General features: G+C 46.1%; 1 protein-coding gene across 1 annotated transcript; it reads right to left on the bottom strand.

Annotated features, from left to right (window-relative positions):
- Positions 1-385: 385 nt before the first annotated feature.
- On the bottom strand, positions 386-20103 carry CRTAM (cytotoxic and regulatory T cell molecule; the record flags this gene model as incomplete). Its single annotated transcript, XM_084221429.1, has 10 exons — positions 386-417; positions 1785-1990; positions 3760-3895; positions 5315-5398; positions 6781-6927; positions 12830-12961; positions 14482-14634; positions 16279-16431; positions 17355-17381; positions 20055-20103. 10 exons carry the CDS (start codon positions 20101-20103, stop codon positions 386-388), a joined length of 1119 nt encoding a protein of 372 aa, XP_084077555.1.
- Positions 20104-22390: the final 2287 nt, after the last annotated feature.

The raw sequence follows: 22390 nt of genomic DNA, 5'->3' as shown, positions 1-22390 counted from the left end.
GTGTGTGCTGGGATTTCTGTGCTGAGATTCCTGTGCTGGGGTTCCTGTGCTGGGAGTTGTGTGCTGGGGTTCCTGTGCTGGGGTTCCTGTGCTGGGGTTCCTGTGCTGGGGTTTCTGTGCTGAGGTTCCTGTGCTGAGGTTCCTGTGCTGGGATTTGTGTGCTGGGGTTCCTGTGTCGGGGTTCCTGTGCTGGGGTTCCTGTGCTGGGATTTGTGTGCTGAGGTTTCTGTGCTGGGGTTCCTGTGCTGGGGTTCCTGTGCTGGGATTTGTGTACAGGGGTTCCTGTGCTGGGGTTCCTGTGCTGGGGTTTCTGTGCTGGGATTTGTGTGCTGAGGTTCCTGTGCTGAGCCGTGCCCCAGTGCCAGCCCACCCGGCACCAGCACGGTCAGAGGTGCTCAGGCAGTGTCACCTCAGCACCTGGGGATAAAGAATTTTGGGTGTTTGACCCTGCTGCTCACACCTGAGATCACCCTGCAGGCAGCCCTGACAGCAGGACTGTCCCCTGTGTCCCCTGTGTCCCCTGCTCCCACCAGTGACCAGGGCAGGGAATGGGGAATCTGCTGGCCTGGAGCAGGACCTCAGTCCCCAGAGCAAAGCCACTGTGTCCCCAAGGCCTCTCCTGTCCCTGCCTCCTCTCAGCCAGTCCCCTCTCCTCTGTCCCTTTTGCCATGTCCCTCACCCATCCTTTGTCCCCTGTCCCCAGTGTCCTCACCCACGCCCAGTCCCACATTCCCTGTCCCTGTCCCTGATCTCCTGTCCTGGTCCCCCATCCCCATCTCCTCTCTCACGTCCCCTGTCCCAGTTCGCTGTCCCCTGTCCCCCGCCCCCTGTCCTTGTCCCGTCCCTGTTCTCTCTCCCAGGTCCTCTGGCCCTGATCCTGTCATCCTCGGTCCCCCCGTCCATGTCCCCTTACTGCTCTGCTGTCCCTGATCCTGCCTCCCTGTCCCCTCCCCACTGTCCCCTCTCCCAGTCCCCATCCCCTGGTGCCCTGTCCCGTGTCCCTCTCACCCTCTCCCGGGTCCCTGTCCTCCATCCCCTCTCCCGTGTCCCTGTCCCGTGTCCCTGTCCCCTCTCACCACCATTCCTGTGTCCCCTGTCCCCTGTCCCGTGTTCCTGTCCCTGTCTCATGTCCCTGTTCCGTGTCCTGTGTCCTTGTCCTCCATCCCCTCTCCCGTGTCCCTGTCCCGTGTCTGTGTCCCTGTCCCTCTCACTGCCGTTCCCGTGTCCCGTGTCCCTCTCAGCGCTGTTCCCGTGTCCCTGTCCCGTGTCCCTGTCCGTGTCCCTCTCACCGCCGCTCCCGTGTCCCTGTCTGTGTCCCTGTCCCGTGTCCTGGTCCCTGTCCCGTGTCCCGTGTCCCTGTCCCGTGTCCCGGTCCCTGTCCCTGTGTCTCTCACCGCCGCTCCCGTGTCCCTGTCCCGTGTCCCGGTCCCTGTCCCGTGTCCCGGTCCCTGTCCGTGTCCCTCTCACCGCCGCTCCCGTGTCCCTGTCCCGTGTCCCGGTCCCTGTCCCGTGTCCCGTGTCCCTGTCCGTGTCCCTCTCACCGCCGCTCCCGTGTCCCTGTCCCGTGTCCCGGTCCCTGTCCCGTGTCCCGTGTCCCTGTCCGTGTCCCTCTCACCGCCGCTCCCGTGTCCCTGTCCCGGTCCCTGTCCCGTGTCCCCTGTCCCGTGTCCCGTGTCCCGTGTCCCTGTCCGTGTCCCTCTCACCGCCGCTCCCGTGTCCCTGTCCCGTGTCCCTGTCCCGTGTCCCGTGTCCCGTGTCCCTGTCCCTGTCCGTGTCCCTCTCACCGCCGCTCCCGTGTCCCTGTCCCGTGTCCCGGTCCCTGTCCCCGCCGTTCCGGGCCCGGGCCCATTCCGGGCCGTGCCGCGCTGTTCCCGTTGCCACGGCAACCCCGAGGACGCCGGCCGCACCCACCGGGCGCGGGGGGAGCGCGGTTCCCCCCCTCCCGCGGGCGCTGTGGTAGCGCCCGGGAGCAGCCGCTTCCCGCTGAAACCTGGAATTATTTCCATTGGAAAACGGAATTATTTCCATTGGAAAACGGAATTATTTCTGCTGAAACATGGAATTATTTCCACTGTAAAATGGAATGGTTTCCATTGGGAAAAGGGATTTTTTTCCACAGAAAAATGGAATTATTTCTGCTGAAATATGGAATTATTTCCACTGGAAAATGGAATTATTTTCATTGAAACGTGGAATTATTTCCACTGAAAAATGAAATTATTTCCACTGAGAAATGGAATTCTTTCCAGGGAAAAATGGATTTATTTCCATTGAAACATGGAATTATTTCCATTGAAAAACTGAATTATTTCAATTGTAATATGCAGGGCCTTTTATCTCATTGGGTATTCAAACCCCAGTTTGAGAAATAAGAGTCTTGAGTGAGTTTTATTTCATGAGATTTGCAGTGTCCTGTGCTGGGTTTCTCAGTGTGGGACAGCCAGGGAAGAACTGGAGGGACAGAACTTCCCACCATGGATGTGCAGAGCCCTGCACAGCCCAGGGAGGTTTTGGGGCCACCCCAGCCCCACCTGGCTGTGTCCCCGTGTCCCTGCTCCAGGTGACCCTGCCTGGGCAGGGGGGTTGGGCTGGGGGCACCTCCAGGGCTCCCTTCCCACCCCAACTATTCTGGGATTGTGCAAAAATCGTTCTCATTCACATTGAAATGGAAATCCCTATTCTGTGACTCTGCAGGTGACAGAAGTGGTTGTAATTAATAATATTCACATTTCCTTTATTGCAGGGATTCACTCTTTCCCTCCTGGAGCAGGAAGGGCTCCTGCAGAGCCCTGGAGAGGTCCCAGCTCTCCTGCTGCCCTCATTCCAGCATTTGGGCAGCCCGTGGGGAGCATCCCCTTCACAGAGCCATCAAATCACCACAGAATTTGGGTTGGATTGCTGTTGGTTTTTAATTTTTAACCCTTTAGCCATCAGGCCGCTTCCCAGCTTGGTTAAACCCAGCTTCAAGTCCAGGTTTGGAGTCCCAGGGAGGACAGAAAAGTCCCAGCTGGTTTGTAGCACCTGTGGTCACGGAGGAGGTGACAAAATCAATCACAAATATCCTGATTTGGGTTTGGATGTCCTGCCAGGGCGCTGATTGCTGCTGGGGGTGCTGAGCTGTTCATGGCAGAGGTTCCTGATGTGTTTTGATGGTCCCAGATGAGTCAGGCCAGGTGTCCAGGAGCACCTGAGCTGCTGAGCTGTTTGAGGCAGAGGTTCCTGATGTGCTCTGAAGGTCCCAGGTGACTCAGCCTGGGTCTCCAGGAGCACCTGTGGTCACAGAGGAGGTGACAAAATCAATCACAAATATCCTAATTTGGGTTTGGATGTCCTGCCAGGGCACTGATTGCTGCTGGGGGTGCTGAGCTGTTCATGGCAGAGGTTCCTGATGTGCTCTGAAGGTCCCAGGTGACTCAGCCCAGGTCTCCAGGAGCACCAGAGGTCACAGAGGAGGTGACAAAATCAATCATAAATATCTTAATTTGAGCCTGGATATCTTCTCAGGGCGCTGATTGCTGCTGGGGGTGCTCAGCTGTTCATGGCAGAGGTTCCTGAAGTGCTCTGAAGGTCCCAGGTGACTCAGGTTTGGGGTCCCAGGAGCACCTGAGCTGCTGAGCTGTTTGAAGCAGAGGTTCATGACATGTTCTGAAGGTCCCAGGTGACTCAGGCCAGGTCTCCAGGAGCACCTGTGGTCACGGAGGAGGTGACAAAATCAATCATTGATATCCTAATTTGGGTTTGGATGTCCTGCCAGGGCACTGATTGCTGCTGGGGGTGCTGAGCTGTTGGTGGCAGAGGTTCCTGATGTGCTCTGAAGGTCCCAGGTGAGTCAGGTTTGGGGTCCCAGGAGCACCTGAGATGCTGAGCTGTTTGAGGAAGAGGTTCATGACATGTTCTGAAGGTCCCAGGTGACTCAGGTCAGGTGTCCAGGAGCACCTGAGCTGCTGAGCTATGTGAGGCAGAGGTTCCTGATATTCTCTGAAGGTCCCAGGTGAGTCAGCCCAGGTCTCCAGGAGCACCTGAGGTCACAGAGGAGGTGACAAAATCAATCACAAATATCCTAATTTGAGCCTGGATAACTTCTCAGGGCACTGATTGCTGCTGGGGATGCTCAGCTGTTGGTGGCAGAGGTTCCTGAAGTGCTCTGAAGGTCCCAGGTGAGTCAGGTTTGGGGTCCCAGGAGCACCTGAGCTGCTGAGTGTTCATGGCAGGGGTTCCTGATGTGTTTTGATGGTCCCAGGTGAGTCAGGTTTGGGGTCCCAGGAGCACCTGAGCTGCTGAGCTGTTGGTGGCAGAGGTTTGTGACATGTTCTGAAGGTCCCAGGTGAGTCAGGCCAGGTGTCCAGGAGCAGCAGCCCCACCTCCCTGCCCTGCTGGGTGACAAAACCACCCCAGGTGACTTTGGGATGGAGCTCCCTGTCCCTCCTGCTCCTTCAAATCAAGACCCCTGAAATCCTTCACACCAACATCAGGAAATTGCAGTTCCTGCACTGTTACACATCTGTCTCCCTTCCACGGGTGAACATCTCATTTATTGCCGTGCTTTTGTCACCTGGGCTCTTCTCTGGGGTTTCCAGATTGTTCTCTGGGCTTTCCAGATTGTTCTCTGGGGTTTCCAAATTCTTCTCTGGGGTTTCCAGATTGTTCTCTGGGGTTTCTGTGTGTCCTTCTGTTACATATTGCATGTTGGACTTGGGATTTCCAGCTAAAACACAACACTAATTTATTATTATTTATTATTTATATAATTTATTTTTATTATTTTAATGTATTATTTAGTTTTAGTATTAATAAATATATTTAATGAATATTTAGTATTTAGTATTTATTATTAATGGTTCCCACCTGCTCTGGCCACGGTCAGCAGCAATTATTATTATTATTATCATTATCATTATTATCATTATTATCATTATTTTATTTATTATTTAATACAAGAATTATTTATTATAATTAAATAAACAAGAATTATTTCTTAGAATTAAGTAGCATAATATTAATTGAATATGATAATTATTATAACAATTATAATATTATAAAGATAATTATTAATTATAATTAAATAATCAAGAATTAGTTCTTATAATTAAATAGTATAATATTAATTGAATATGATAATTATTATAACATTTATAATATTCTGATGAGAATTATTTCTTATAATTAAATAGTATACTATTAATTGAATATGATAATTATTATAACATTTATAATATTATAATGATAATTATTTATTATAATGAAATAATCAAGAATTAGCTGTTATTTAAAACAAGAACATATTTACAAGGATATGTTAATTAAAGCTTTTTACCTTGTCCATTCTTCTCATGGCCTGGGCTGTCTTCATTAGATCTGGATTTATAACTCTCCAGTGTCTGCTCTGAAACATCATTTTCTGTGGAAAAAACACAAAAATTCATTTGAATAATGAAATTATTTACATTTAAAGAAATGAAATTTAAAAACTAAATAATTTTAAAAGTATAAATGAATGTAAAAATAATGAAATCATTAAAACCCCATAAATTTGAATTACGAGAATGAGATGATTTTTTTTCCCATTATTCCTTCTCACAAACATCAGGAAATTGCAGTTCCTGCACTGAGAGGAGGAAAAATCCTGAGAGAAGAGTGAGAGAATGGGGATTTCATAGCCTGAGAGAGATCACCATCATCTCACAAAAATTATGAGAGAGGAGTCACAAGATGGGGATTTTATCAGCCTGAAAGAGATCACCATGATCTCATACACCATCATCTCATAAAAATCCTGAGAGTCACAAAATAGGGATCTCATCAGCCTGAGAGAGATCACCACCATCTCCCAAAAATCCTGAGAGAAGAGTGAGAAAATAGGGATTTGTCAGCCTGAGAAAGATCACCATGATCTCATACACCACCATCTCCCAAAAATCCTGAGAGTCAGAATTTGGGGATCTCATCAGCCTGACAGAGATCACCATCATCTCATAAAAATTCTGAGAGAAGAGTTAAAAAATGGAGATTTCTCAGCCTGAGAGAGACCACCACCATCTCCCAAAAATGCTGAGAGAAGAGTTAGAAAACTGGAATTTATCAGCCTGAGAGAGATCACCATCATCTCATAAAAATTCTGAGAGAAGAGTCACAATTTGGGGATTTCTCAGCCTGACAGAGATCACCATCACCTCTTAAAAATCCACAGAGAAGAGTGAGAAAATGGGGATCTCATTAGCCTGACAGAGATCACCATCATCTCATAAAAATTCTGAAAGAAGAGTTAGAAAATGAGGATTTTATCAGCCTGAGAGAGATCACCATCATCTCACATACCATCATTTCATAAAAATCCTGAGAGAAGAGTCACAATTTGGGGATTTCTCAGCCTGACAGAAATCACCATCAACTCATACACCATCATCTCATAAAAATCCAGAGAGTCATAAAATGGGGATCTCATCAGCCTGACAGAGATCACCATCATCTCATAAAAATCCTGAGAGAAGAGTGACAAAATGAGGATTTTATCAGCCTGAGAGAGATCCCCATCATCTCATACACCATCACCTCACAAAAATCCTGAGAGTCAGATTTTGGGGATCTCATCAGCCTGAGAGAGATCACCACCGTCTCCCAAAAATCCTGAGAGAAGAGTGAGAAAATAGGGATTTCTCAGCCTGAGAGAGATCACCATCATCTCATACACCATCATCTCATACAGCATCATCTCCCAAAAATCCTGAGACTGTCCCAAAGTGGGGATTTCTCAGCCTTGAGCCCCCAGCTCCTGTTCCTCACCTCTCTTCCACACCCTGTGAGCTTTCTTCAGCTTCACCATGAACAGCAGCACGATGATGAGCAGCGCCAGGATCAGAGCAGCCACCAGAACGGGCAGCAGGAGATTCTTCTCCTTCCTCAGGAGTCCTTTGGATTCAGGATTTTGCTCTGGAACAGAGGTTTGTGCTGTTAAACGTCCTGGGAATTTCTGGGAATTCAAACAGGAATGATCTCACCTTGGTGATGCATCCCTGAAAAATCAAGTTTCTTTTCTGCAGGGAAATCTGATTGGAGCAAAGAGACCTTTTTGCAGTTAGGGATATTTTCTCCTTTTATATATTTCCTTTTTAATATATTATTGATATATTTATATATTTCCTTTTCCTTTCCTTTAGTTATATCTACTTTTTCCTTTCCAAAATCTTCCAGTGATCTTTTTTATTATTATTGATTTTTCCAGCTGTGCTTCCCAGAATTTCCTCCCTGCTACCCCATTCCATTCTCTGAGATTGAATTTCTCTCTTTCTCCAGGCAGCACTGACACAACCAGAGCACACAGCCTCGAGCTGCACCAAGGGAAATACAGGAAAAAGTTTTTTACAGAAAGAGTGATGAAGTTCTGGAATTTTTAGGGTCTCCTCCAACCTGGTGATGCTGTGATTTTGTGATTTTGTGATTCTGTGGTTCTGTGAAGAGTTGTTGCACAGTGCCATCTAGTGCAGCCCATCCGAGCATCCCACCCTGCTCCTGCCCTCCTTCCTCCAAGGAGAGGAAGATTCTGGCTGGGAAAAGGAGGGAGCAAGCAGGAAATGCTGCGTGCTGTGCCCCACACTCCTCTGGGATCTGTGCCCCACAGTGTTTCTGTAATCGTCATTTCAGAAATTCCAGATTTACAGAAATCACATTTTCTGTAATTGCCATTTCCTAAATTCCAGATTAACAGAAATCACAATTTCTGTAATTGCTATTTCAGAAATTCCAGATTTACAGAAATCACAATTTCTGTAATTGTCATTTCAGAAATTCCAGATTTACAGAGATCACAATTTCTGTAATTGCCATTTCCGAAATTTCAGATTTACAGAAATCACATTTTCTGTAATTGCTATTTCAGAAATTCCAGATTTACAGAAATCCCATTTTCTGTAATTGCCATTTCAGACATTCCAGATTTACAGAAATCACAATTTCTGTAACTGCCATTTCAGAAATTCCAGATTTACAGAAATCCCATTTTCTGTAATTGCCATTTCAAAAATTCCAGATTTACAGAAATCACATATTCTGTAATCCCCATTTCCTAAATTCCAGATTTACAGAAATCACATTTTCTGTAATTGCCATTTCAGAAAATCACAATTTCTGTAATTGCCATTTCAGCCTGGATAAACCTCAGGTGGCTGAGACCAAACTCACCGTGCAAGGTGACATCTGTGAGGTTTGGCTGGGCTGGGGCTGAGCTGGGAACTGCTGAATTCCCTGGGGATGCAGAGGGGCTGGAAACTTCTGGAATCCCTGGGGATGCAGAGGGGCTGGAAACTTCTGGATTCTCTGGGGAGGCAGAGGAGTTGCAAATTTCTGGATTCTCTGGGGATGCAGAAGGGCTGGAAAGTTCTGGATCTTGTGGAGATACAGAAGGGCTGGAAACTTCTGGATCTTTTGGAGATTCAGAAGGGTTGGAAACTGTTGGATTCTCTGGAGATGCAGAAGGGCTGGAAAGTTCTGGATCTTTTGAGGATGCAGAAGGGCTGGAAAGTTCTGGATTCTCTGGGGATGCAGAAGAGCTGGTGCCTGCTGGATTCTCTGAAGAACTGGAAACTTCTGGATTCTCTGAAGGGCTGGGAACTTCTGCATCCTCTGGTCTGGTTGCTTGTTTGCAGCCTGAAGAAAGCCCCCCAAAAAAGGACAAAAATCAGAGGAGGCTTTGCCACCGAGCAGATCCTTGAAAAACTGCCCTGCCCTGCCCCACACCCTGCATTGTTTATTGGGGTTTTTTCCTGCCCTGCCCCACACTCTGCATTGTTTATTGGGTTTTTTTCTGCCCTGCCCCACACTCTGCATTGTTTATTTGGTTTATTTTCCACCCTGCCCCACACTCTGCATTGTTTATTGGGGTTTTTTTCTGCCCTGCCCCACACTCTGCATTGTTTATTGGGGTTTTTTCCTGCCCTGCCCCACACTCTGCATTGTTTATTGGGATTTTTTCCATCCTGCCCCACACTCTGCATTGTTTATTGGGGTTTTTTCCATCCTGCCCCACACTCTGCATTGTTTATTGGGGTTTTTTCCATCCTGCCCCACACTCTGCATTGTTTATTGGGGTTTTTTCCTGCCCTGCCCCACACTCTGCATTGTTTATTGGGATTTTTTCTGCCCTGCCCCACACTCTGCATTGTTTATTGAGTTTTTTCCATCCTGCCCCACACTCTGCATTGTTTATTGGGTTTTTTTCTGCCCTGCCCCACACTCTGCATTGTTTATTGAGGTTTTTTCCATCCTGCCCCACACTCTGCATTGTTTATTGGGTTTTTTTCCATCCTGCCCCACACTCTGCATTGTTTATTGGGTTTTTTTCCATCCTGCCCCACACTCTGCATTGTTTATTGGGTTTATTTTCCATCCTGCCCCACACTCTGCATTGTTTATTGGGGTTTTTTCCTGCCCTGCCCCACATTCTGCATTGTTTATTGGGTTTCCTGCCCTGCTCCATGCCCTGGATTTTTTATTGGGTTTTCTGGCTGATCAAGGGTCTCCCTTCCAGCCCCACCCTCAGCTTTCCTGCCCTCAGGATGTTTTTGCTGCTCTGAAATGAGGAATCAAACGACTCACTTGGCTGGGGGGAGCTTGGGGCAGGTCCTGCTGCTCAGCTCTGCCCCGAGGAACAGCCCCAAACCCTTTTTTTGCCCCAATTTCCTCATTTTCAAGCAGACCCACACTTGTGTGTGTGTCTGGAACATTTTCACCAGCTCAGGGCAGGGAAATTGGAGAGGCAGAGCTGCAGTACCTGGGCTGGGGAGGTCCTGGAAGGGGAAAGATGCCACCAGGCTGCGTGGCCCGAGCGCAGGGTGCCAGATGATGCAGCTGGCTGTGGCTTTGGGGCTGTAGCTGAGGATCCTCAGGGTGCTCCTGGTGCTCCATCCCTTCCCATCAGCTCCCAGCTGGTGCCTGGTGTCACCTGCACGCCCGTTGGGAGGGAAAAAAAGAGAATAAAATAAAATAAAATATAATATAATAAAATAAAGCATTTCTCTCACCCTGAAATCGTGCTGTCCCACAGCACAGGTGGGACTCTTCCCCTTTTCCAGCTGTTGGAATTTACAGAGAGGGTTCCTTGCCTTGCCACAAGGAATTTGGGGGAGTCTGATGGGATTTCCAGTTTTACTGATTAGTCCAGGTTAGTCCTGATATGGAAAAATATGGATATAGAAAAATAAAATTGTATTTAATATAAACACAGATGTGTTTGAACAGGTGGAGGGGAAGGTGTTTCAGATATTGGCCTGAAGGACACAAATATTTCTGTTTATAATGCTCTGTTCCCCTGAAATGAAAGAAATTCCCAATTTCCAAATGAACCTTTCCAGATCAGCGTTTCTCAGCCCTCTTTTCCATCCCCAGCAGGGCCAGGTAAGAGCTCCAGAAGGATTTCAGGAATCATCTTTGTCAGCAGCAGCTCAGTAATGACAGCTGGGTGGCCCCTGCTGAGCCCTGGTGTTGTCAGTAATTAAGATTTATCAGCTATTTTCTGATTAGTGTAAATATTTGCAGGAAGTGATTAAAGCTGGGAATGGAAAGGGGGAGGAAGGAGAGTTACTCCAAGCCTTCAAAAAATGGAGAAAACCACAGAAAATGGAGAAATACTGGATTAGGGCAATGAATTTTTATATTTCAAACAATTCAATTTGTGTCTCTCATCTCTTTGTGGAAATGGGGCTGCTCTGAAGGGATTGGGCTCATGTGGTTTTTTCTAATTAATGGCCAATCCCAGTCCGGCTGTCCAGACTGTCTCAGTCAGTCTGAGCCTTTGTTATTCATTCCTTTTCTATTCTCAGCTGCCTTCTGATGGAATCCTTTCTTTCAGTATAGTTTTAATATAATATATATCCTAAAATAATAAATCAGCTTTCTAAAACATGGAGTCAAAATTCTCCTCTCTTCCCTCACCCTGGGACCCCTGTGAGCACAGAGGAGCTCAAGGTGAGCAGAGGTTTTTGTTCAAATGTTGGAGAAATGCAGCTCTGCCTTGCAGGAGGTGTTTAGTGCCTGAACTGTGCGCTGGGATGGCACAAATAATTCCCTTTATCAGGCTTGGGGAAACCCCCTGGGTTTAGAAAAACACAGTGAGAGACAGAGATAAGAAAATCAGGGGGATAAAACATCAGAATATAGACACATTGAGGGGTTTCTGATAACCTTTGTTATTCATTCCTTTTCTATCCTCAGCCAGCCTGCTGATGAAATCCTTTCTTTTAGTATAGTTTTAATATAATATATATCCTAAAATAACAAATCAGCCTTCTGAACATGGAGTCAACTTTTTCCCTCACCCTGGGACCCCTGTGAACACAGAGGAGCTCAAGGTGAGCAGAGGTTTTTGTTCAAATGTTGGGGAAATGCAGCTCTGGCTTGCAGGAGGTGTTTAGTGCCTGAACTGTGCTCTGGGATGGCACAAATAATTCCCTTTATCAGGCTTGGGGAACCCCTGGGTTTAGAGAAACACAGTGAGAGACAGAGATAAGAAAATCAGGGGGGTCAAATATCAGAATAGAGACACATTGAGGGGTTTTATGATTTCCCAGCTGGTATTGCCAGGCCCTCACACCCAGCCCAGCTCTTCCCAAACACAGGCAGCATTTCAAAATCTCCTTTTCCGCCATGAACACTTTCTTTTACATTAAAACCCCCCAGGTTTTATCTGCCAACCTGATTTATTCTCATTATTAACTCTAATTTCCATCTGTACTCAAGGCAGAACACACAATAATTCTCTGCTGTTTTCTTGAGCTCTTATTTAAAAATAAACCATCCTGGGCCAGGGGAGGTTACAGCTTCAGCTTTAAATACATTTCTTGATGATGCAAAACACAAGTAAGAGCTTGTTGATGTGTGAAATAAAACAACATTTGCATCCCTGAGTGTTCTTCTCACATTTTGATACAGATGTGCACTGGAGCTGATAGAGCAGTGATTTGCAGAATAATCTTATTTATAGCACTGCTAGAATGGCAGTTATTTGTGCAGCAAACAGGTTAAAAAAAAATGAAAGGCTGCTGGGGCTTTGAAAATTGTGGCTCCAGGATTTGGGGTTCTTTTAACCCAAATAAAGTGGAATTATCTCAAATAAGTGGAGTTCAGTGCTGAAATTCCAGGATTTTGGGTTTCTTTTATCCCAGTGAAATTTAATGCTGAAATTCCAGGGGGTTGGGTTTATTTTATTCCCCTGAAATTTAGAGCTGAGGTTCCAGGGGTTTGGGTTTATTTTACCCCAGTGGAATTCAGTGCAGAGGTTCCAGGATTTTGGGTTGATTTTATCCCAGTGGAATTTTGTGCAGAGGTTCCAAATTTTGGGTTCATTTTATCCCTGTGCTGAAATTCCAGGAGTTTGTGTTTATTTTATCCCTGTGGAATTCAGTGCTGAGGTTCCAGGGGTTTGGATTGATTTTATCCCTGTGGAATTTAATGCTGAAATTCCAGGGGTTTGGGTTTATTTTATCCCAGTGGAATTCAGTGCTGAGGTTCCAAGATTCTGTGTTCATTTTATCCCAGTGCTGAAATTCCAGGATTTTGGGTTCATTTTATCCCAGTGCTGAAATTCCAGCATTTTGGCTTTATTTTATCCCATTAAATTCAGAGCTGAGGTTCCAGGGCTCATTTTACCCCAGCACAGCTCAGTGCTGACATTCCAGGATTTTGTCTTTATTTTATCCCAGCGCAATTCCACGCTGACTGCTCCCCAGACCTGCCCCAGGGATGAATTCAGACCAGCTGACATTTCCCCCCCAGCACCTTTAAACCCCCCCAAACCTGACAAACCCCAATTTTAGTGCTCAAAGATTCTCTGGGCTCTCACCTGGGAGCTCAATCCCGTTATCCAACATCCAGGAAATCTGGGGCTGGGGTCTGCCCCCCTGGCTGTGGCAGGAGAGTTTGATGCCTCTTCCTTCATCCTGGGAGATTTCCAGCTCTGGGGGGGAAGGTGAAGCTGCAGCAGGGAGATTTAGGATCAGTTTAGGGATATTTTTTACTCCTTTTCATCATTATTTCTTCTTTTCATCAGCATTATTGGAGGGGGTGGTAGCAGGCCCCCCAGCTGGGTAATAATGAGCATTGGCTCCATGGTTCAGGAGGAATGAAAGATGCTTTATTATTAGAAATAATTTTATTATTAGAAATATTATTATTAGAAAGAATTATTATGAAATCTTTCATTAGGATTAAATTGTTAGAAATCATTTATTATGACAGTTCTTATAGAAACAATGGAACACCTGAGACTTTATGATTAGAAATCTACAGATCTTATAGAAACAATGGAAAATCTAAGGGTTTTATTATTAGAAATCTGCAGTTTTTATGGAAACAATGGAAAATCTAAGATTTTATGGTTAGAAATCTGCAGATCTTATAGAAACAATGGAAAACCTGAGACTTTATTATTAGAAATCTACAGATCTTATAGGAAACAATGAAAATCTAAGATTTTATCATTAGAAATCTGCATTCTTATAGAAACAATGGAAATCTAAGATTTTATGACTGGAAATCTACAGATCTTATAGAAACAATGAAAATCTAATATTTTATGGTTAGAAATCTGCAGTTTTTATGGAAACAATGGAAAATCTAAGATTTTATTGTTAGAAATCTGCATTTTTATAGAAACAATGAATAATCTAAGATTTTATGGTTAGAAATCTGCAGATCTTATAGAAACAATGGAAAACCTGAGACTTTATTATTAGAAATCTACAGATCTTATAGAAACAATGAAAATCTAGGATTTTATGGTTAGAAATCTACAGATCTTATAGAAACAATAAAAAACCTATGAATTTATTATTACAAATCTGCAGTTTTTATAGAAACATTGAAAATCTAAGATTTTATGATTAGAAATCTGCAGTTTTTATAGAAACAACAAAAATCTAAGATTTTATTATTAGAAGTCTACAATTCTTATAGAAACAATGGAAAAACTATGAATTTATTATTAGAAATCTGCAGATCTTATAGAAACAATGGAAAACCTAAGACTTTATTATTAGAAATCTATAGTTCTTATAGAAACAATGATGGATCTAAGCCCTGATTGGTCTCAAATTGAAAACCTCTCCCACACTATTGGTGGCTATCAAAAACACACTCCAGAGAACAATATTTATAAATAATGCTTACAGAAAGAGACATGATAATTGTTTGGATTCTTTGAATTCTTTGAATTCTTTGAATTGTTTGAATTCTTTGAATTGTTTGAATTTTAGAGGACCATATCTATGAACAATGGTTACAGAGAGAGAGGTAAGAATTGTTTGAATTTTTTTCCTCTAAGTTTCCCACATCTTCCCAGGATTTTTCTGGGCAAGTCTGTGCCTGCTCTCTGTGGCCAGAGAGCTGCTGCCACATCTAAAAGCAAAATGATGGAAAAATTCAGGTGTGGATTTGAGGAGCTGCCTCTGCTCTGCTCCTCTAGAAAAAAAAACAAACCCAGGGGAGGGAACTTACCCCAAATCTCAACTTTCTGGCTCTTGGTTTTGACATCCCTGGTGTAGTACAAGCATCTGTAAATTCCCTCATCCTGCTGAGTCAGGTTGGAGAGCTGGATGGATAATTGATCCTTGGAATAACGGAGCAGTTTGTACCTCTGGTCTCTCAAAACTGCCAGGAACAGAAAACCCAGCACACACAGGGGTTGGTACAGCACAGGGAGTCACAGCATGAAGAGAGTTTTTATCTTCTGCCATTTTAAAGTTTCAGTTTTTTAAATGAAAGCATCTCCTAGGGCACCTCTCCTCTCCTTCCTCTCTCTTGGCTTTCTAATCTTTAATTCTTTCCTCCTGCTGCACAATTTACAGGAGCCCTCAGGGTCAGCCCAACAAGTCCATGAACTTTTCCCACAATTGCAGCACAGAAAATGCAACTTTCTGCCCCTAAATTGAACTGAAACTGGGGGTTTGTACAAACATCAGGGGGAAAGAGACCTCAAAACTTCTCTTTTTATCCTAATTTTTTTTTTAAGCTGAGGTTTTGACAGAACCGTGAGCTGGAAGGAAATCCCAGCAATTTGGGTGAATCCCAGGCGTTGTTAGAATTAAAACTGAAAGGATTTGGCAAAGAATGTTGAATGCTGCAGGGGGGGAAGGCCGAGGACTCCTCACCCTGAGTTTGGACCTAGAGGAGGAGAGAGAAGGATGGAGAGATGGGGGAAGCAGAAATGGGAACTTCAGCTTGGCCAGCACATTTCAAAATCATTGCAGCTTCCCCAAAATCTCCTCCTGATGCACTGCACCAAATTCCTGAGAGAGGGAGAGAGTCAGGGCTGCCAGGAATGTCCCCTCCTGTCCCCAAAGCCAGGGGGGCTCTGTGCTGGCCCCTGGGAGCTCTGCTGCTGGGGGAAATGATCCATCACCTCTCTTCTCTTCTCTTCTCTTCTCTTCTCTTCTCTTCTCTTCTCTTCTCTTCTCTTCTCTTCTCTTCTCTTCTCTTCTCTTCTCTTCTCTTCTCTTCTCTTCTCTTCTCTTCTCTTCTCTTCTCTTCTCTTCTCTTCTCTTCTCTTCTCTTCTCTTCTCTTCTCTTCTCTTCTCTTCTCTTCTCTTCTCTTCTCTTCTCTTCTCTTCTCTTCTCTTCTCTTCTCTTCTCTTCTCTTCTCTTCTCTTCTCTTCTCTTCTCTTCTCTTCTCCCAGGGAGGGGCTGCAGCTCAACCCCCCCAAGGAAAGGAGTTGGTGCCTCAGGATTTCAGCTTTTCTATTTTCCATCTATTTGTAACCTGCAGTTCTTTAGTGCAGAACTCCAAACTCCACACACAGTGGGAGCTGCTGCTTCCCCATTCTGGGCAGACACAACAATTCCTCCCCAGGCCTGGCAATCAAGGACACCTCACTGCCTCAGGGATGGAAACAAAAGGGAGTTGGGGGCAGCAAACTTGGGGTCAATGACTTCATCAGCTGGAGCTGGAATTGGCAGAGTCACCCCCAAAATGCAAATGGACCAAATTTATCAAAGTGTGAAAAGCTGTGATCTTTTGTCCATTTTTGGGTGGGTTTTGTCTGCCCTAAATGTCCCTAAAGCCCCTCAATAAACAGAAAACCAGTGCTTTTTATTCTCTTAATTTTGCCTGCCCTCTGTTTTTATGTAGCCCCAAAAGTCACCAGTTCCAGTTTCTGGTGACTATGAAGGGCCAGGACCCTCTGGACCCACCTCCCACCCCCCTGTTGGCCCTTTGGGCATCCCCCAGGGTGGCAGCAGGGCCAGCCCGGTGTCCCCAGCCCTGAGGACAGTGCCACCCCCTGGTGTCACACTCACCCTGCTGGGCGTTGAGGAAGATGGTGAAATTCCGCGGGTTCAGCCACTGCAGGGTGAAGTTGCTGGCGCTGGGGGTGCTGAAGGTGCAGTTCAGGTTTAGATTTTCTCCTTCCTTCAAAGCCACAGAGTCACTGGCAGCCCCTGGAAACGCCCCTGCCACGCACCAGGGGGAAAAACAAGTTGGAAATTGTGACATGAAGCAAAGCAGGGATATTTTGATCATTTTGTAAATTTTCCTTTTTTTTTGCAATTTTTTTTCATATTTCTCCATTGCCAATATGGTTGCAGGGATATAAATAAATTATTTTCATTGTCATCTGTGTGACAAAGGTTTGGGGGGTCTCCACCTGCCAGCACGACCTGATTTAATTATTAAACCAGTTTTAAACCAGAAAGTATTTCATTGTTAGCCAACAAAGAACTGAGGCAGACCCATTTCCTGTGCTGTATATAAACAAAAACATTCGACTTTCACTTATTCCATCATTATAACTAAATAATATTTCAGGTCCCTTCCAACCCAGAGCATTCTCTGATTTTGTGTCAGTGTGTGACTGAGCAGTGAATGATTTCCCAACACCTCTAAAAAATGAGGCTTTTTTACTCAGAAATGAAACTTCTTTTGGAAAAAAAACCCACCCAAACCTGGCCTGGCAGAGGTGACTAAAATGAAATTTCAGTCTCTCTTCTCCTCATTTCACAGGCTGGCAGTAAAATGTGGTTTTTCTCTCCAGCCATTGTAAGGCAGATAAAACACTTGGTGAAAATATTTGATGACAACTTGTATGAATTGCCTTCTCCAGACAAAAATGCCCTGGAGAATTCTGGCACTGGTGCTGCTTTGGAGTGCAGTAAATGGGCAGCAGGAGAGTTTTGTTTTCATTCCTCTTTTGTTTTGATTTGATTTTCCACCTACCCATCAGCTGCCAGTTCCCACTGCAGTTTGGGGAAACGAATCTTTCTGGGCTTTGGGGGAGATTTTCCCTTTCTTAACAATTTTAAATCGCTCAGAAATGCCTGGAATTTTGCTGGAGCTGATTTTTGTCCCTCCAGACCCAGCCCTGTCTCCCTCTCACAGCTCCCCACGCGGATTGTGGCCGTCCCTGAGCGGAGCAGAGGCAGGAGGTGAGAGTTGTTCAGAGGCAGCCGGGGCTCTGTGTGGTTTTCCTCAGCCCCCTCGGGTATTTCTGTCCCCGTGCTGGTTTCCTGTCACCACCAGCAGCGTGGGGACATCACACCTTTGGGGGTGACAGCGGCGAGGCTGCGCAAGAAGAGCTGGGGGTGTCCTGGCTGTTCCAGCCCGGGCAGAAATGGAATTTCCACGGGAGACCACCGGGGAATGGTTTTATTCTCAGCATGACTCACAGGGAGGCACTTCCCGGCACAGGGGCTCTGCTCTGAGCTGGGGGACACGTCCCCAAGGCAGCCCCTTTTGGGGCTGGTGGCTTTTGTCCCGTGGGGATCCCGCCTGGAAGAACGGCTCTGCCGCCAAGGGACAGATCCTGGGCAAGCCAGGGCAGTGCTGGAATTTGTGTTTGGTGCTGGAATTGCAGAGGCACCGAGCAGGGTGGGTCTGCCCTGGCTGCTGCTCGTGGAGCCCCCAGGAAGTGACTGAGAGCTCCGTGCACTGAGGCTTGAGCTGAGAGCAGGGGTGCAGAGTTATGGGTGAGACTGTGACCCACAGCCACCCCCCTGCAGGAGTTTGGTGCAGTTATCTGGGAGATTGTGACCCACAATCATTTTATTTCATGATTTTAGTGCAGTTATCTGCGAGATTGTAACCCACAGTAATCCCATTTAATATTTTGGTGCAGTTATCTGGGAGATTGCAACGCACAGCCACCTTATTTAATAATTTTGGTGCAGTTATCTGGGAGATTGTAACCCACAATCATTTTATTTAATGATTTTGGTGCCGTTATCTGTGAGCCTGTAATCCACAGAGCCACCCCAATTAATGAGTGAGTTTAGGTGCAGTTATCTATGAGCCTGTAACTCACAGACCCATCCCATTTTTAATGAGTTTTGGTGCAGTTATCTGTGAGATTGTAACCCACAATTATTTTATTTAATAATTTTGGTGCAGTTATCTGTGAGATTGTGCCCCACAGAGCCACCCCAATTCATAATTTTGGTGCAGTTAATTGTGAGATTGGTACCCACAGCCACCCCATTTAATGAGTTTTGGTGGAGTTAATTGTTAGATTTTTACTCACAGAGCCACCCCAATGAATGAAGTTGTTTTGGTGCAGTTATCTGTGAGATTGTAACCTACAATCATCCCATTTAATAATTTTGGTGCAGTTAATTGTGAGATTGTAACCCACAATCATTTTATTTCATGATTTTGGTGCTGTTATCTGTGAGATTATAACCCACAGAGCCACCCCAATTATTGTGTTTGGTACAGAAATATCTGTGAGATTCTGACCCACAGAGCCACCCCAATTAATGATTGAATTTAGGTGCAGTTATCTATGAGCCTGCAACTCACAGACCCATCCCATTTCTAATGAGTTCTGGTGCAGCTATCCGTGAGATTGCAACCCACAGCCATTAAATAAGGAGGCTGTGGGTTACAGTCTCATAGATAACTGCACCAAAATCATTAAATAAAATGATTGTGGGTTACAATCTCACAGATAACTGCACCAAAATCATTAAATAAAATGATTGTGGGTTACAATCTCACAGATAACTGCACCAAACTAATTAAAAATGGGATGGGTCTGTGAGTTACAGGCTCATAGATAACTGCACCTAAACGAAGTCATTAATTGGGGTGGCTCTGTGGGTTACAGGCTCACAGATAACAGCACCAAAATCATTAAATAAAATGATTGTGGGTTACAATCTCCCAGATAACGACACCAAAATGACTTCATTAATTGGGGTGGCTCTGTGAGTAAAAATCTCCCAGATAACTGCACCCAAATCATTAAATAAGGTGGCTGTGGGTTACAATCTCACAGATAACTCCACCAAAACTCATTAAAAATGGGATGGGTCTGTGAGTTACAGGCTCATAGATAACTGCACCCAAACTAAGTCATTAATTGGGGTGGCTCTGTGGGTAACAACCTCACAGATATTTCTGTACCAAACTCATTCATTGGGGTGGCTCTGTGGGTCAGAGTCTCACAGATTCAGCACCAAAACGAGCTCATGAGATGGGGTGGCTGTGACACTCAGACATGGACCTGTCACACTCCTGTGTCTGAAAGACAAAGCAGCTCTGAACAGTCCCCTCCTCGGGCAGGGGTGAGGAGATGAGCATCTGAAGTGCTTTTCTTTTCCAAAGGACTTCACAAGTTCTCCCCAAGCTGCTCTGACTTCACACAATGCACCAAAAAGGGCAAATTTGGATTTCTGACCCCAGCAAAGCAAGCAGTGATCCCCTGCCCCAAATTGAAGGCAGAATCTTTGGTTACCTCAATGTTTTTGTCACCCCAAGCTGCCAGGAGTGACTGGGTCCCACTGATCCTGGCTTTGGGACTCAGTGAGCTCACTGACCCCGAAATGGGGTGGCAGAATTGGGAATGGGGTGATGCCCTGGTTCAGGGCAAATCTGGGAGAGCACCCCCGAAGGGATTCCTCTAGAAAAGCAGATCCAATCAGCCAGGACACCAGGACAGGGAATGGGGTGACAAAACTGGGGAAAGGGTGACATCATAATCTTGTCACCCAGACACCGACAGCCCTGTGCTGGAGCTCTGGGAACAGTTTTCCCAGCAGGACTGGGGAGGAGAGCTGGGCTGAGATAAAGCCGGGCTTACCTTGCAGCAGGAGCAGCGGCACGGTGAGCAGCGCGCCGGGCACGCTCATGCTGAGCTGAGCTGGGCTGGGCTGGGCTGGGCTGGGCTTGGCTGAGCTGAGCTTGGCTGAGCTGAGCTGGGCTAAGCTGAGCTGGGCTTGGCTGAGTTGAGCTCAGCTTGTCTGAGTTGAGCTGGGCTTGGCTGAGCTGAGCTGAGCTGAGGTGGGCTGAGCTGAGCTCGGCTGAGCTGAGCTTGGTTAGGCTCAGCTTCCCCTCTGCGGGGCTGCCGCTGTCCGCGCTCCCTTTTCAGCGCCTTCACCGTGACTTCATCGCTGCCCCGTTCCTTTCCCCTGCCCCAGCCCGGTTTCCTCCGCGCCGAGCCCGCCGTGACCTCACGGTCCCTGGGCAGGAACTGGTGGGCGACAGCGGCACCGGGGACTCGGAATTTCAGCCGTGTCCCCGAGCCGGAGCCCGGCTCAGCTCGGGGAGGGATGCGCTGGGAGGGAGAAGGGGAAAAGTGGGGGAAATGTGGATTTGGGGTCACACTGTGGGTTTGGGGTCACCTTGTGGGTTTGGGGTCACCCTGTGGGCTTGGGGTCACCCTTTAGGCTTGGGGTCATCCTTTGGGTTGGGGTCAGCCTGTGGGTTTGGGGTCGCCCTGTGAGTTTGGGGTCACCCTGTGGGTTTGGGGGCACCCTTTGGGTTGGGGTCACCCTGCTGCTGGGGCTGGGATGCTCCGGGATTTCATTCCCCGCGGTCAGGAAGGCAGCACGTGCTTGGGAATGTGGCAAGGCTGCTTAAAAAGCCAGTTTAATTTTTTGATCTGTCCATTTTGAATGCCTGGATTATAAAAATGACACTCGTGGAAGTGGCAAAGCTGCTTAAAAACCCTTTTAAAATGCCTGGATTAAAAAATGACACTCGTGGAAGTAGCAAGGCTGCTTAAAAACACATTTTAGATGCCTGGATTATAAAATGTCACTCATGGAAGTGGCAAGGCAGCTTGAAAACCCATTTTAAATGCCTGGATTAAAAAATGACACTCGTGGAAGTGGCAAGGCAGTTTAAAACACATTTAAGATGCCCAGTCTATAAAAATGACACTTGTGGATGTGGCCAGGCAGCTTAAAACCCATTTAAAATCCTGGATTAAAAAATGACACTTCTGGATATGGCAAGGCAACTTAAAAACCCATTTTAAATGCCTGGATTATAAAAATGACACTTGTGGAAGTGGCAAGGCTACTTAAAAACCCATTTTAACTGCCCAGATTATAAAAATGACACTTGTAGATGTGGCAAGGCTGCTTAAAAACCCATTTTAAATCCTGGACTAAAAGAAAAAGTCCCTTTTGTGGCGCTGTGCTGCTGCCCAGGAGGTTTTTGGCTGGCTGGGTCAGGAGGTGCTGCAGGAGGAGCCCAGGGCAAAGGGAATTGCTGCCCCTGCTTGTGGAGGAGGGAAGGGGACACCAGCAGCTCCCTGGGGACAATTCGGGTTTCCCCTTGCAGGTGAGATGATTCCAGCCCGGTGTCCCCCCAGGTGTGTGATGACATCGCATTTATTCAAGTTTTTCTCGTGATTTGTGATTTCCCAAAATGAATTTTTGGCAGATCCTCTTCTGGGCCTCATTTTGGAACTGCCCAGGATTTGGTGTGAGCGATTAAAGTCAAAATAAACGGAATTTAACAAGATAATGATGGTTTAAAACCTGTGTGTGCTCGAGTGAAGTGGACAAATTAATTATAACCACAGGGTGTGTTTTATTCCTGATTTATTAGGACCTATTTCCATGAAATTTCAGGTGCATCCCTATTTGGTTGATAAAAGCTGTGGCTTTTGTGTTCATCATCACCACGAATCAATTTGATTGGAAAACAGAGCTGCAGGTCATGAATTTCAAGCAGCTGGGTGGAAAAATAAAAAAAAAAAAAAAAAGAAAAATTAAAATCCAGATTAAGAAAGATGTGTTGGAAAAATAAATTTGGTTTGAAAGTTCCACGCATCCAGAGCTGAGAGTGGAAAATCTGAATTCAGAGGGAAAATCCCATCCGGGAGCAGCGGAGTCGGGAGGATTTTGTGCCATCTGCTGTCAAGGGAGCGAATTTCAGCCCCGGAAAAAAAGAAAAATGCGGCTCAAAACTCCGGAGGAAATCTGAGATAGGAAGGGCGCTCGGCATCTTTATTAAATCACCTACGAGATGTTTCTGTCTGAATTCCGAGAGTTCTGTTTAATGTGAGAAGCAAATGAAAGCGCAGTGCTGGTTTGAACAGTTGGCAGCGCTCAAAACTGAGATTAAAAACAACCACCCACCCTCCCCCTGCCTGCCCCACCCCGAAAATAAAAAAATACAGATGTC

This window comes from Fringilla coelebs, assembly GCF_963513975.1.
Source record: "Fringilla coelebs genome assembly, chromosome: 25".
Lineage (NCBI taxonomy): Eukaryota > Metazoa > Chordata > Aves > Passeriformes > Fringillidae > Fringilla > Fringilla coelebs.
This window is presented reverse-complemented; position numbering and strand designations above follow the sequence as displayed.